The 16,528-nt window shown below is 38.4% G+C and overlaps 1 protein-coding gene across 1 annotated transcript; it reads right to left on the reverse strand.

Annotated features, from left to right (window-relative positions):
• Positions 1 to 1,441: 1,441 nt before the first annotated feature.
• Positions 1,442 to 15,886, reverse strand: lypla2 (lysophospholipase 2). The gene is made up of 10 exons (XM_038724909.1): positions 15,853 to 15,886; positions 10,110 to 10,202; positions 8,346 to 8,377; positions 7,211 to 7,276; positions 6,848 to 6,895; positions 6,626 to 6,696; positions 4,643 to 4,716; positions 4,419 to 4,520; positions 4,091 to 4,261; positions 1,442 to 3,920 (listed from the first exon to the last, which is right to left on the reverse strand). The coding sequence occupies exons 2-10, from the start codon at positions 10,185 to 10,187 to the stop codon at positions 3,870 to 3,872; spliced, it is 693 nt and encodes a 230-aa protein (XP_038580837.1). The 5' UTR covers positions 10,188 to 10,202; positions 15,853 to 15,886; the 3' UTR covers positions 1,442 to 3,869.
• Positions 15,887 to 16,528: the final 642 nt, after the last annotated feature.

Genomic DNA, 16,528 nt, shown 5'->3' on the forward strand with positions numbered 1-16,528 from the left:
GTTTTTGTTGGTCCCTTTATTAAACAAATCACATTTCTGAATAGAAATTAAATGCTAATTTGTTCATGATTTAGATGAATTAACTCAAACATTTATTTGAACATTTATTAGTGTTAATTATCATTATTGTTTATTGCCCAGCCCTAATTATTTGTAGAGTCTACCCTATCAAGCATTACATGAAGAGGTTTAAATTGATTCTAACTGTACTTTCTCTGAGACTCATATAAACACTGCAATACATATGTTTAGGCTTGTGTTTATGAAAAACAGTTTTGGCGGTACGTTTGTACATTCATGAATGATTGTATATATTCAGGTTTTAGCTTGTTTTGGCAGAATGTCTTATATTTAACATTGTGACCATTATTTCCTAATTAACTTTGTTGCTTTTGGCTAATTTTCATATACACAAATGCAGATTTACAAAGAAAAAAAAATTGTTTATAATCCTTGAAAAATAAATTTAACTTTATTTTAGTACGATTAGTTTCTCCTTCAACAAAAAGACTTTGAAGATGTTTAAATTTGTTTACACTCCCATTCCTTAAATGAATGACAGCCAAACAAAATGGAACATTCTCTGAAAAAAAAGGTTGTATTATTATCAAGTTTAAGGGGGGTTATTTAATTAGCATTATAATAGATTTTATTTGAGTACAAATCAATTGTCTGCAGCATACTTGGTCTGAACAACAACAAAAAATCACAAATCAAATTGCCAAAAAGAACCATTCGTTCAAAAAGCTATTTGTCCCACCACTCTCCCAAAACAGGTAAACCTGACCACTTTTTGTTTTAATACAATTTTGTTTAAAGACACCCAAATTGGTCAAAATATCTCACAGTGATCATAGTCCATGATCATAGGGTTTTAATGAAGGATGTACCTGTATCTTATCCACTTTTACCAACCTTTTGTATAAATTTTGATAGTTAAAACTGATGATTGCAGACCAGTATAGTATATGCAGAAGTAAAATGATATGGTTTGGTAAATAAATAAGGTAGGGAACCTTTGACCTCCCATTTGTGGTCACTATGAGAAAGTGCTTTGTAGTCGAGTCACAAATTTGATGAATTCATGCCTGAAATCTAAAGACTGACCATAGGCAAAAATTACATGTGACAACATGAGCTCTTTGACTTAAACCCTCCTACAAACATGGAATACATTTGAAAGTAATTAGCACATGCACATTTATTTGTATTTTCCCGATTCACACTTTCACTAGTAGTCTTTTTGGTGCTATGTTGAAATGGCACTAAAGAACGAAAGACGTATTTTTTGGTGATTTAGAAAACAATGACTTGTTCCTATGTCTGTCTCAAGGTATATTTGGCATTGAGCCTTAATTATAGATTTTCATGCCAGTCTTTTACCAAGTTAACCAATCTTACGCTATATATACACAATTATGAAAAAGACACAACTCAAATGGACTTTTTTTGTCATTTATTCCGCATACATTTTGGAAACAAAAAAAAGCTGAGAGACCACCAGTCTCGCTTCAACATGTTTTCTTAATGCTCATCATTATAAACAGACACACACACAAAAAAGGATGAGATGACAATGTTGACAAAACACAACAGAACATACATCCAAAAAACACATGTAGAAAGTTTAACCAAAAACAACATACAACCCAGGAAAAAACACAAAACGGTGCAACAATCGTCACACGAGGGGAAGTGTTGGAATTATAAAAAAGGTGTCAAGAGAAAAAAAGAAACTAAATAAAGAGAAGTGAAAAAAAGCAGGGCTGCATCAGAGATTCAAAGTGACGGGGAAAATATAAAAAGGACTCCAGGAGATAAGAGACATTCATTAGTGATTAGTGAACAACAATCAAAACAGATGTCTTTGCTCCTTTTCCACTTGTTTTTTTAAAATCAGGGTTGAGAACAGTAATATAGAGCAGGTAATCATGAGAACAAAATTAACATTCACAAAGGAAAATGCAGAACACCTGATATATATATATATATTTTAAGCACACACACGACTCCTCAGAGTTACACTCCTATGTCCAAGGATCACAAGTTCATCAAGATTAACTTTTTTTAATTTGTAAAATCACCCTTCTGTTATGTTGGAACAGCTTCTTGCCAAAGCCCTCCCAGTGTATAGCCGTTTGTTTTGTTTTTAAAGAAGTGAACTATAATAGTGTTGGGTTTAAGTTTAAATCTGACCTTTTATGTTCTATTAGTGGGTTACAGTAAGTTGCCAAAGGAGGGAGCTGTGAAGTGAATATTTTCTTACACTTTCTTGGAAATAAATAGTCTACGCCAGTTTTAAACTCAGGACTGATTTGATGTCGTGGAAAACAATACGGAGGAGTTTAAAACACACAAACTCACTAATTTAATCAACTGGGAGTAATGGAGAGGAGGCTGATGCTGAAACAGGAACACTTGAAATGGGGAGGAATGAGTAAAAGAAGGGTGGGAAGAACAGTGAAACGACTCATGGTGTGCAGTCTTTGCGGGCCTGCAACCATCTGCAGTGATGCATTATCACACTGGTCAGTCATTCCCCCTTTTTTTTTTTTTAAAGAAATGTAATGAGGTAATTTTACATGAAGAATCACATCAAAGATGGAAGAGATTGCTGATATGCAGGTGTGGAAGTTTTGAAATAAACAGCACAGGGTGGCAAAAGCATCAATTGATTTGTTTTCTTTTATTTCAATTGGATTTTCTTCATATAATTCAAGATATTTTATCACACTCATTTAAAAAAAGAAAAAGAAATGTGAAGCCCCCCATGGATGTTGGTACTTTAATAAAAGGGACAACCATTGGCGATGCAAGACCCGGACAGGCTGCAGTGCTCATAGGGTGGTAGGCGGTGGAACAGATGGCTGCTCCAGCTCTAAAACCAGCACTCACTGCACCCGAGTCAGACTCCAACACTGGAGTGTAGCCGCAGCCAGACAGAATTTCACCTGGCGAAATTTAATCGTGTGGTGTGTGTTTGGGGGAAAGCAGGAGGGGCCAGGAAAAGTCTTGGGAAGGGTTGTAAACATAAACTGCAAGAGCCAGCATGGCTAGCAGGCCAACAACAGCAGTCCACAAAGTCGTAAACAATACAACGTTTTATCATAACAACTTTACTGTAAGAAACCTCTGTCACCGTCCTTGCACTCACTGCATCCCTTCTTCTCTGCTGCTTGTAATATTTAAGCAAGACTGCGTTAAAGCAAGACTATAAACAACCGACATTTCCTGGAATTAGTAAATCCCACCTTTTCTCTAAAAACTGGCTGGACATTGGAGAGCCTCAAACTCAGGCAGGTCAATTCGCGACAAGAAGCAAATGTATCTCGCCCCATTCCACGAACGGGAAGCGAAATCAGGTCTGACTGCGCCTTAGTATGGTCACTGACAGCATCAGGAAGGTGTTAACCCACGTATCCGGTCTCAATCTTAGTGATGGTTTTCCACTTAATGTCTCACAAACTGACACAGCAATGAAAGAGGGAAGGGTGTAGCAGTTGAAGCAATGAAGCAAAATGAGGTAAAAGTGGAGAAAAACTGAGGTTGTTTAAATAAAACCAAAGGGAATGTATTGTGACAGTCAGTGTTTCTCCCTACGAATGGCTAAGACTTGTGAGTGCGAGCACATGGTTGTGTTAAAACCAAATCAGTGTGTTGTTGGATTGGACCACATGGAGAAGCATGTTTTGTGTAGCGGTGTGGATCAAATCAATATTATCAAATGTGTGTGTCTTTTCATGCGCGTGTTTGTTATCATGTCGGTGTGTGTGGAAGAGGGGGTGCTCATGGCTGTTTCCTGTGGGAGAATGGCAGATCAGGAGTGAGAGGTCAGTGTCTCAGGGGGTCACATTGGGGATGAGGTGAGGTCAGATTCGGGGCAAGTACTTCTCGATAAATTCCTTTACAGCCGCCATCTCCTACAAAAGAACAAAAGGAAAATAAATTTAAAATAGGATGGGACAGTTCCTTAAATCATCAGGAGCGACACAAAGGGCATCAAAATGTTCAATCAACACTAAAAACAACAACTTAAATGTCAAAATGAAAACACATTTTTGCAAACAATAAATCCCCCATGCAGGAATACCTGAGGACAGGAGCTGTGAGGGAGCCCTGGGAAGGTTTTGAAGGTGATCATCTGAGGGTTGACTATGGATTTGAGTTTTTCTGCCGTCATAGCACCAAACTGCACTGGGATCATGACGTCCATCTCGCCGTGGCACTGCAGGATCGGGATGTTCTTGTTGCCGCTTGACGCCTGCAGGACAAACACAACAAAGAATGACACCGCTTCCTAACATACAACGAGACACATAGCTTAACTGCTGACGCTTGTTCGTGTTAAATGATATCCAAAGCAATTCTGGTTAAAAGTGTTTTTTCTTGGTTTGGACAAAGTAAAACTGTGACTGTACCGATGGGAAACTCCTGTGAAGTGGTAGCCAACAACTGAGGGCCACAACGCCCGCCAGCTGATGCTGGCAGGTCAAGGCGGTATACAAGGACAAAGCCCCACCCTGAGGAGGAAGCAGACACAGAGAGAGAAGTTTATTATATGCATTAATTTACATTTCTTAATATATTGCTACAAACATCACTCTTGTGGAATATAAAACAACGCTAAGATATAAAGCCCTACCTGAGAGAAGCCACCGAGTATTATACGGTGTGGGGGGATCCCATTTTTGGCCTCATGTTCGATTATGGCCTTGACTAGAGAGGAAAGGAAGAACAATTAAGAGTTAACATATAATGCAGATTATCAAACAAACCCTTCAGATGTAAACGAGTAAGGAGTGATTTCCTTTAAGTTTTTTCAAGTACCAATTTGAGGTACTTGTATTACTTGAGTATTTTCTTCTCATGCTATGTTGTACCTACTTGCTTCACTATTATCAGCTTTAGTTACTTTACAAATGAAGAGTTTTGCTCACAAAACATATGAATATGTGCAAGTACAGCTGAAACGATAAGTCGATAACTCAAGGGACAGAAATTTGACAAACTATTTTTAGCGTTTTTCAAGTAAAACATTGCAGATTTGCTTCTTTTCTTTTAACTTTATTTTTTAGTCATTCTGAGTTTTGGACTGCTGGTTGGACAAAATTGTGAATGTGTCACTTTGGCTACAAGTTAATTGTAATTTCTCACTATTTTAAAGACAAACCAAACAATCAATCAGTTAATGGAGAAAAGTATCAGCAGATGAATCCATAATTAAAACAATCATTAGTTGTAGTCCGATACAAAATACTTCAAAATGAGCTCCACCTACTACAACAGTAAAATCCTGCTTTTACATGCATGCATGAGAAATAATAATCTGATATATCGTTTAATACTTCAACAGTCACAGGGTCATTTTATTGCCTTCAGTACTTTTACTTTTAAGTACATTTTCCAAATAATACTTACATAATTTTACTTAAGTAACTTTTTAAATCCAGGATTTTCTGAATACTGCAAAACATTTACTATACATTGGCTCCATGTTACTTTTAGGATTCATTTCAAATTTTTAACTGAAGGGAGTTGTTGTGCTGTCTGACCACTGGGAGGAGACTTGGGTCTTCATTATGTTTCTGGCTGTTGACTAAAGGTATGTCCGAAACAAATCAGTTCATGTTTGATTATTAGACAAGCACTTCGTTTGAGTTATACAGACACCTTACGGGCTCCAGAAAAGGTATTCCTGGATTTTTTAAGATTGAAAGAAATGGATGAAAGGTGATTTTACTTTGCTGTTCTTCACACCTTTAAAAAGCACCTTAACCTCCCTTTGTTTGCTTTGTCTTTTCCTAATTTTATAAAATTATATTTTATGGTTTTTTCACTTTATTCTGCTTGTTTCATACAAACTGTCTCCTCTTTCTGTTTTTTTACACCAAATTGTCATTTCTTATTAAGTTTCCTTGCTTCTAGGTATGTGCAATTATTTTATTTTAATTTATTTATTTATTTTATTATATATATATATATAAAAATAATATCTATCTCACATTTTTACGCCTAGAAAAGACAGAAATCAGTTTTTCAGATGATCTTTCTGGCATGTTTGCCTTCATTAGCTGGTCAACAGTAGACAGTGACAGGAAACAGGAAGTGTGGAATAAAATGTGATAAAGGCTCTCAGCCAGAATGACATGGATTTAGTTGTCGATAAACTATTACGAAACACATTAACCAGTAACAATGTTGTCCTGGGTGACATGTTCCTTCATGACAATGAACGTGGGCATTGTACTTTATTTTGACTCATTCCCTTATACACCATCCTGCTGCTGGAAATACTCACTGGAGCATGTGAAACGTGTATTAATCAGTAGTGGAATATAACATATTTACTGTATTTACATACTCTAATTTATAGGTACTGGTATCTACAGAATCAGAAAGAGCTTTACTGCCAAGTAGTATTTTACACGTACGAGGAATTTGCTACGGTGATTGGGTGTTAGACATAAACATAAACATACAGTTGACATAAATAGATTTAAAAATAAATAAATATAGAATAAACATAAATGACTTTTGGTATTGATGCCAATACTTTTGTATTATATATTATACTTTTGTAATGCATCTCCGCCGTCATAGACCAGCATTAAAACATTAAACTCACTGTTGTCTGCTGCCTTCTTGATTCCAGATTCATCCTCTGGGGACTCGGGGCTGAGACCCATGAGGTCAAACCTGCAAGCATGCAGAGGCGAGCATTTAAGGAAATCAATAGATACAATCGCAGCATTGTCAATGACGATACGGGAGCCTATTGTGGTTTCCAGGGAAACAATAGCACCCAGTGTTGGGCTAAAAGGCAGTCTCTTTCATCACGCCAACTCACCACGCGGGCATCATCGACTTCATGTTGAGAGTGACGGGAATTGGGGGCCTGCAGGGGGGAAAAGGAAGGAAGAGAAATGAAAACATGGCAGTCTGCGTGGGAGATCACCAGCAGCCAGGAGCTAAATGTTGGTGGATTGATTAATTCACTCAACAAGACAGAATGATCAATAAGCTATTGGTTTGAAGATGATTTTGCCCTCTTGACGGGGAAAAAAAACTGGATATTTGTTCACAGGTTCATTTTGTACTTCACTCCACACAACCACACGAATAAAAAGATGTTAGTTTTCCTTCCTGCTGACAAGAGACAGTGTTGAATGCATAAAATATGACAGAAGGATTGGAGAGTAAAAAGACTTACGCGTGGGGGCAGATGAACTTGACGTGAGGCAGCTGGATCCCCGTCAAAGTGTCTGCCCACCCATGCCTGACAGAAAACAAGAGAGAAAACAAATGTTAGTTTTTAATATGCAGAACATCAAACCCAAATGTACTACAAGTTAGTACAATGTGAAATACAGCGTGTAGCAGCATATGTAGTCTACAAATAAACATCACTTCTACACACGGTAAAAATTTGCACTTGAGGTACAATTAGGCATTTATGGGAAAAACACCCACCACAGGAGATATTTTTGATCTCCATTGTAGAGAAGCACTGACACGATTTAACATCTGATTAAGTGAATCACTCGACATCAAGTGCTGATTTGAGAGCTTTTCAAATGAGTCATTTGTGATGTGAATGTGTGTGGTGTATTATGAAATTAAACTACATGAATGTGGGCATCAATTACCGCATTAACACATAGCCACTAAATGGATCTCTGGCAGTTTGAACAGCTAAATGTAATGAAGCCTGTAGCCCGGATTTCAGGAATACTGAGGTAATTCCTGAAATCACTGGGTGTGTCATGAGTTCACACACACCCAACAGGTTTTGATCAACCACAAAAACAAAACTATGTAACATTTAAAGAAATCAGTATTAAAAAACAACAACTTTACATGTTTTCTTTGTTCATTTTTACATTTAAAGTCCACCTCCACTTAAAAATGTGTTTTTCTTATCGGTACTTCACTGAGATGTTTTCACCTTCACTGTGCAGATTGATGAATGTGCTAGTTTGGCATCGGAGTTTGGTATTCATCTTCTGAAGGGGGAGAGTTTCTCTGAGCTCACCTTGAATCTCAGTTTAACACGTGGACGTACCAGCAGGAATTTGTGATGTGGAAACTTTAATCCTCCAAATTTATTTAGTCTTAAAATATCAGAATCAGATTCTTTTTATTTTTAAACAAAACCAGGAGCACATTTCAGTCTGTACCAAAAAAAAGAATTGAGGGTCGACACCCAGCCAATTAAAAGTATCTGAAATATCTGAGGCAGGAAATTAACTTGCCAGTACAGAGTATGAGGTGTACTAAATCTCTCACTGAGGGCTGAACACATACATATTCCACATGAATTAAGAGGAGATTAAAACATCACTCACCCTGAGTCTCCCAACCCGTGAAGAAAGATCACCTGTAGTACAGATTAAAAAAAAGTGGTTAGGACTTTCTCTTAAATGTTCATACAGGGAAACGGTGAAGGTTTCTTAGCATTTCCCTCTAAATGCAGGTACAAAGACCTGTTTCTGACAGTGACTGATCACATTGGACACATTAATTGCTGAAGGGAGGAAACCGGTGAATTATTTTCAGTTCCATCTCACACTTCACAAATGTATGACTGTACTGGTCTTGTGTACACGATGTATGACTGGTAAACGTGCATTTTGTATGCCAATCGTTCATTATTCCAAGATAAGCTCTCGGTGCCAGTTTCCACACAAGCTACTCCCTGCTGAGAAACCATGAAAGGGGCCAACAACACTGCTCGTTGGCTGGAAATCAGTGACTCTGCAGTCTTTGCAGAGATCAAAACACTTTTCTTCCATGTAGGGTTTGAGACGAGGTTCAGAGCTGGAACCTGTGACATTCAGCTTTGATCCTGGTGTTTAACGAATCCCTGCACTGTACCTGACAACAGCACCTTTCATTTTTACACTCAGATCCAGCTGAGCATCAACACAAAGTGTCTGCTCACTGTACTTGTTACACCTACTGCTACAGGTGCAGCTATAGTCGTTGCTTCTAATTACAAAGGAAAGGTGTTTATTAAGAACCATGACACAATGATTTGATGGTGCACATTGCTTTTAAAGGCAAAAGCAATACTCTGTGTAAACCAAACTTTATTACACACGATACTTAAAAATGTAGCAGTAGTTAAGCAAAACTCTTGGCCAGACCAAGAGGCAACCTCCAGGTCTGAAAAGTGGAGCCAATACTGAAGTGCCTTAAACCTGCATTCTTTCTAATGGCCAACAGGGGGCGCCTCCACTGATTGCAAAAAAGTCAGATATACGACAGAAATAACCCTACTTCTTACTTGATTTATTACCTCAGTAACCCCTTTCCTAATGAGTGTATGGTCTCAATTGCTAGTTTCAAGTCTTCCTTTAATAAAGCATGATGTTCATTTAGTAAATCAGGGTCGCATTTAGAGGAAAATAGACGATAAAGCAGGAATGCTTTGACGCGTGGCTATCTTGTGATTGAAGTTGCAACCATTATCAATCAGGATAGAGGCACCCTCTTATCCAAGTCCGGTCACGTCTGGTTCCAAAAAACCGAGATGTCAACAACCAAAATGCCAAACTCGAGGCTTTAAAACAGTAGTCCACAAATCAGTGGGTGACATCATGGTGGCTACATCCACTTCAAGCTTCAAACCTAAGATTTAAAAAAATGCGAGGGGATGTGTTGGGGGAGGTGTATCGTTTCAGGTGAGATGATCAAAAACAATCCATCCAATCAATAACATTATGTTGAAGGGCAAATAAAGGGATATGTCCTGCCTCTTAAATTCTCTACCTGGAAAGTCAGCAGCCAAAGTAAAGACCCAGTATATGGGAAGGTATTTTGGTTTTAATATCCCTTTAATTTCAAGCACTACATCTCAGTAACTCTCTGATCTAGTTTAAAGAAGCAAGACGGACAGCTGAGAAAGCAAGTGTTCAGGCTGACCTGTCAGACAGCTTCAAGGCCACAGAAAACCTTCAGTCATGAATCAAATTGCCTTGTTCGATTCCCGCAACTGAAAGTGTCCTTGAGCTAGATGTCGACACCCTTTCCTCACCCATTCCCCTCATCTGATCTAAATATGAGTATCAATAAAATTAAAACATCTGAGGTTTTGTGGTTTCACTCACCGCTGCGGTCTCCTTTTCCATCCCGGACACCGTCACAGCCTCGGCGAGCAGCGGCACAGACATGTTGTTGCCACACATACACTGTAAGAGGTGCTGGAGGCAGAAGGAAGGACAGAAACGTCAGAGGTCACCTGAGTACGGATCGCAGTGTGGATCTACGTACATGTACATCGAGGCCGAATTAAAAGCTTTATTTAACTCATACATTTCAGGAACCTTCTGAGCAATTTGCAAAGTGTTCTCATTTATTTTCAGCCCTCATATTTATCATGAAACTGTTCACATGACAAGATACAACAGGAAACAACAACACCTACTCAAAGTTTAATCTTTACATCTTTTATTCCTGTGGTTTTAGAACCATTAGTCAAGACTTTCTTAAGAAAGTCAAGATTTTCTGGATGATAAATGTTTTTAATTATACAAACATATCGGTTTACACAAACAATCTACTTTGCTTCTAATGCACCAGCCCTAGGCTCTGGAGTCATTTGATTACATCATATTAAAAATCGGGAAACTTGTTTTCCCCGATTTCTAGATCTGCAGGACAAGTGAACAGTGCAAGATCAATAAAGCTGACAGGGACGTAATGATGATGATTAACGAGAAGGATTTCTAAAAATGTTCAATGTTTAATGCACGCAGCCTTCGATTATTACTCCGATAAGCTTTACAAGCAAGGGTGAGTGGTCTGTGGACGTTTTAGCCCTGGGTTTTGCCTCTCAGGTTTCAAACAGGCTACTACGCCCTCAGATTGGTAGAGGGCAATTACTTCCACTTCCTGTGGTGCATGTGTGCATTAGGATCAGTTTTTATTCACTGTAAGTATTCTCCTAAAGAGACAAGGTAATCAGTAAAGGACAGCGCTCATTTTAGGAAAAGATGTAAGTAAAACATTGTGTGTTGTGTAGAGTTAGTGAATTATAATACAGCCATTTACATAGAATTTCAAACTTTTTGTTGGAATACCATCAGGACTGCAACTAACAATTATTTTCATTATCGAATAATCTGCTGATTATTTTATCAATTCAATCGTTAAGACTGTAAAAATGTTTACAATTTCTCCAAGCCAGTAGTGATGTCTTCAATTTTGCATGTCCTATCCGACAAGCTGTCCAAAACCTAAAGATTTTCAATTTACTGTCATACGACAAAAAAAGCAGGAAATCCTGAGTAAAAATGGCAATATTTGGCCATTAATAATCGATTATCAACATAGTTGCAGATTACTTGACCAATATTGGCTTTTTACAGACATGTTGATGTACATGTTGGCTAAAAAGTAACAAGAAATGTCAGCACAGATATGTCAAACTGAATTTGATACATTCTCGAACACATCGGGTATCTTCTGAAGACTATTTAGACTCTGAAGTACAACACCTAATGTTTCGAGGCTTCCGAAACATATAAGGGATATCCAGGACAAGACGTCCTCTTCCGTGCGCTGGTCATCGTTCACGGTCCGATTAGTAATCCCGGATTTGATTGCAGCTAAATTCAAAAGCTAATATCTAGATTTCGAGATTGATAAAAACCTAACTCTATATATAGTGAAGATTATTGTTTATCTTATGCATTTATGTACAGAAAAACATCTATCTGCCTCTATATCATCAGATTTTTTAACTCGCAATATCCAAATCCATATAGACCTCAAAAATCCAGTTCAGGCTCTACTGCTGATAATTTTCTGTTGAACGACAGTGTACAGTGGTGTCTGTCACAAAGTCTGACAATGAACAGCACAGTGATTATTATCAGCGCAGCCATTCAGTCTGCAGACAGCAACAACAAAGCTGAACATACCACTTACACACACAAACACATAATGAACCTGCTGCTGTACCTAAAACAGCAGTCATGAGGTGTTTGTGTGAGTCGGGGAGGTTTCTGTAGTCAGCAAGTCACGAGACTCATTAACTAAACGAAACACACTCCCTCTCTGTGCTGTACTCTGTAAAACGGCCACCGACGTACATCCCTCTGCTCAGTGAGTCAGCCACCGATAACAAGCATGAGGTCAGGGGGTTGTTTTACAGTAACATTAAGCATTGAAAGCCTTCACTCATTAATGCCTCTAACTTTCTGATGATGTCTGACAGGATGAGGCACGCCGGGACAGGCGAGTCAGACGTTGTGCTGCCTGATTGGTAAATAGGCGATGAGGAGACAGGAAAATGTCTGCAACGCAAAGGTTACTGTGTAATCACTGAGCGGGTTTATACTCTACGGGTGTTAAAACTCCACCCGTTATGGCCGGATCAGATTTTCCTGTGTGTTTGCTCTTTGGCAGGTGACAAATTATCCTCTGAAGGTCAAATTCACAGCTGAAATTCGTGGAAGTGGACGGTAAATGTGTGATTTAAGTGTCCAAAGTGTCGACAAAAGAAGGTTGTTTTTGCCCTACATCCTGACCCTTGATAAATGAGTAGTTGAATAATAACTGGGCAGGGTTACGCTCCAGGAAACAGTCTCTTTCAGTGCAAAGTTCTGGTTTGAATCATCAAACAGTATCAGGAGGATATTTTCCACATTAATGTTTTAGCGGCAGTAATGGTACTAAGTACATTCATGTACTGCAAGTACAATTTCTGGTATTTAACTTGAGTATTTCTATTTAATGCTACTTTTTTCTTTGACTTCACTACATTTCAGAGGGAAATGCTGTACTTTTTACTCTATTTATCCAATAACTATAATATCTACTTTTTCAGATTCCACATTTAAAAATATATATCTTATAAGCTTGTAAAATACAATGTATAGTTAAAGATTAAACCAATTGTTCCTGACCTTTCTGACTTGTGTCTTCTTTTTGGCACCATGTCAGACTGTCTGATTGTCAGGAGTTACACGAGGAGCGATTTCCCCTCTGGACTGGTTTCATTTATATTACATTTATTCATTCTTACACAACTATTTGACGATCAAAGATGTCAAATTACTTTACAAAATGAAAAATACTGTGAAAAAACAAATAGACAAATTTGTATGACACAACTTCTTTTTTCCCCACTCCCATTAATCACCGATTTACTTTATGGTCTTTTAGAGGGGGCCGGACCCCTAGGGTGGAAACCACTGGACCTAGGGATGAAACTGAAACCGGTTTAGCAATAAACCACGATAAATTCCCGATGATTAGTATTACCGTTTCAAATTTTAATTATCATTAAAACCATGTTCGATGACCGCACTTTGGGTCAATGAAAACATGGCGGAAGGCAGTGACAGCGCTCCGAAGATTTTCCAGCCTGTCTGAAGTCTGAATGGTGTCGTATTTTGTTTTTTATAAGAGTGGTAAGGGAAACTTGATCAAAGAAAATCACTTTAAAACGAATACAGGGCAAGTTAACTTTTAGCACAATGCATTATGTCATAGTTTTTGTTTGACTTATAAACTGAAGCTCTCAGTGTTACTTTCTCTAAAAAACACTACGCGTTGTTCTGTAGCTGTATGGACCCTGTGTATTTTTGTCAAATTTGTGTTTTGGGTTGTACAGGTGTTCCAACAGGAGAGACGCTATAGACTCCTGTACAAGACTCCTCTGTATTTATTTAATTTGTTGGGCTCATTGCAGTTACTATCACGGCCTTCTTAAAACTTATTTGTATTTCTGTAAATTGTGCATGGGGTTACTGCATATACTTTATACCATCTTTAATTTAATTTTAATGCACATTTCATATGTTTTTCATAGGTTGACATAAGGTGTGGGCTGTTATTTTAATGTTACGCAAAAAAAAAAAGATGCTGCTAGTTTGTGGTTTTAAACTTGGTGAAACGGTTTCAGTGTGTGTATCAGTACTTTCAACATTTTAACAATACTGCGCTAATACTGGCAACAGTGATCATTTTTGTCATAATCGCAACAACAATAAAAGGTACATTTTGCTGATCATACCTCTGTACGGTTACTTAAGTAGGATTTAAACGCAGGCCTTTTACTTGTAAAGGAGTATTTTAAGACTGTGGTATTGGTACTTCAACGTGGGAACAGACACAGACAATAGAACTAAGAGCAGACCACAAAAGAAGAGAAGTGACAGAAGGAAAGTCATAAGAAAAGCAATTGAGGAGTGAGAGACAGGAGTGCAGGAACACTGGACAGTCTGTTCGGACAAGTAGGACAAGCCTCCCAAAATAGATAGCATATGCAAAGAGGATTAATCACTTTTATACCCTTTTTTCCACCTGTTTTTGTTCAGCAGATTAACAATGACCCGTAACGCAGACTACCAGCATAATGCACCACGTGGGCTGTCAATGCACGCTCTAAGATACAATAGCTCACTCTCTATGCTTATGGAGGAGGCCGGTGGTTAAAAATAGTGTCACACTGTGCACAAGCATCTAGTCCTATTCAAGTTGGGTCTTAAAAAAAAAAAAAAAAAACTACTGAAAACAAGACTTGTTCCAGTATACATGTTCTATATAATCTATGTTTCCATGCACACATCTCATGACTCCTTAAGCAACTGAACGGATGCAGCAACAACCTGGTTATTAATGTTTGCTTTCATTTTCCAACCCTTTGTCAGTAATGATAAATATTTAAACTACACTCCTGGGAAGCCTTAAAAAAAAACAAATAGGCATAAATTACACATATTGCTGTTTGAATGTTTGTCGTTAAGTCTTCTCCTGATGTCAAATGCTGTGAATGTTAAACACTAATTTACAATTTTCTGCTATTTTATAGACTAAACAACTAATGGATTAATCAACAGATTCATTACAACCGTTAGTTGCAGCACTATTAGAGTAAATGTTTGATTAAAAAAAAAAATGCTGTTTGATACCCCAAGTACTTTCATATGTTTGAGTCAATAGCAATTTCTCAGTGTTACTCTCAGGTGACACAACAGAGGAAGGAAATAAAAGAAAAACGCTGCCTTTGTTGAAGCCAACTTAAACCATATCACGAGTCTGCATCCTGCATGACTCCAATTACATTTATGTCAAACGCAAAAAAAAAAAAAAGAAAAAAAAAAAAAGAAGCGTGCTGCAGTCCGAGTGCGCGCACACACACACACACACACACACACAAAGACCAGGCTGCTGCATTCAAACTGCTCTTTGCTCAGTGGCTACGGGTGGCTGGCAAACAACAGGATAATATGCGGCACTGAGTGACAGGCATCCTCCCCGACACACACCAGCAGCTAACCCCGCTCTCCGCCCGCTGCTGGAGGCCAGATATCTGGAGTAGACACACACCGCAGACACACACCGCAGTCAAAGCGAAAACAGTGCGGTTAAACCGGCCAGTGTTGGCAAATAAAAACACTCAGTTTCGGTAGCTGAAGCAGAGGAAGCGGGTGGCGGGGGTGGGGGGTGTCGAAGAGGAAGGAGACAATGAATGGTTGTAGCTTAGCTATATTATACGACCCTTCATCCTCAGTTGTGATGGCATCCAGCAGCGCAGAGCACTCGGGTTTAATCCCGGTTTAGCTGGCCACACACACATCTACACAATACCCGGGGCTAGTGGTGGAGCTGCTAGCTAACGACTCTCACACACACACATAATTGCATTGTGTTCTGCCGGTGTCTCTCTCTTAGTGTGCCTCAGGCTAACGCTGCGATTCAAACTCGAACATCTAACATGGCTTGTTTCATAGAAGAGCCCCTAAGCAACAAAAGGGCTCCATTAAGAACTAGTTTGTGCGCGGATAAAATGGTGAAAATGAACCCCGCGGCCCGCTAGCTGATACAGATTCATACACTCACCGCTTGCTGTCCCAGTTCTCGATGGAACGGAACTTCCGCTACTGGCCGCACACAGGCAGGGGGCGGGGACAGAACGCGGAGACGTCATCACACGGAGACGCCCATTGGCTACTCGGATACTACTAATTATCTCACAACAGTCTCAATCTGGGATCAATGTGTGGATGATATAGTATAGAAGAAAGCATAGTTTCTACCTAATCAATACTTGATCCCCAGTAAAATAAAATAAATCTCCTTTAAACACATACATTTTATTCAGCCTATCTACCGTTTTGAACAAGTATAGCTCCAGAATGATACAATAAAACATCTTCTTGCCTATACAATTATAAAATATATATTTATAGTTTCAAAAAACACATTGCTCTAACATGTACGTATCATCCATATATAAATGCACGCTTTTTATACTGCATATAGACATGTATGCATGCACATACTGTACATAACCACCCACTTCCTGTTTATAAAATAATCTATTACATTACCCAGTCAGTGTGTATTTGTTTACAATCTACATAATACTTGATTGGTATATACACATTGTAGGTTGTTAGTCATTGTTGCTTTTTATATATTGTTATATATACACCTATTTATTCACTTACACGCAGTGTTGGGAGGGTTACTTTCTAAATGTAATAGGTTACTGATTACAAGTTATAGTAGTGTA

Source organism: Micropterus salmoides, unplaced genomic scaffold, assembly GCF_014851395.1.
Source record: "Micropterus salmoides isolate LMB-PRFRI ecotype aquatic unplaced genomic scaffold, ASM1485139v1 Ms_hic_scaffold_17, whole genome shotgun sequence".
NCBI lineage: Eukaryota > Metazoa > Chordata > Actinopteri > Centrarchiformes > Centrarchidae > Micropterus > Micropterus salmoides.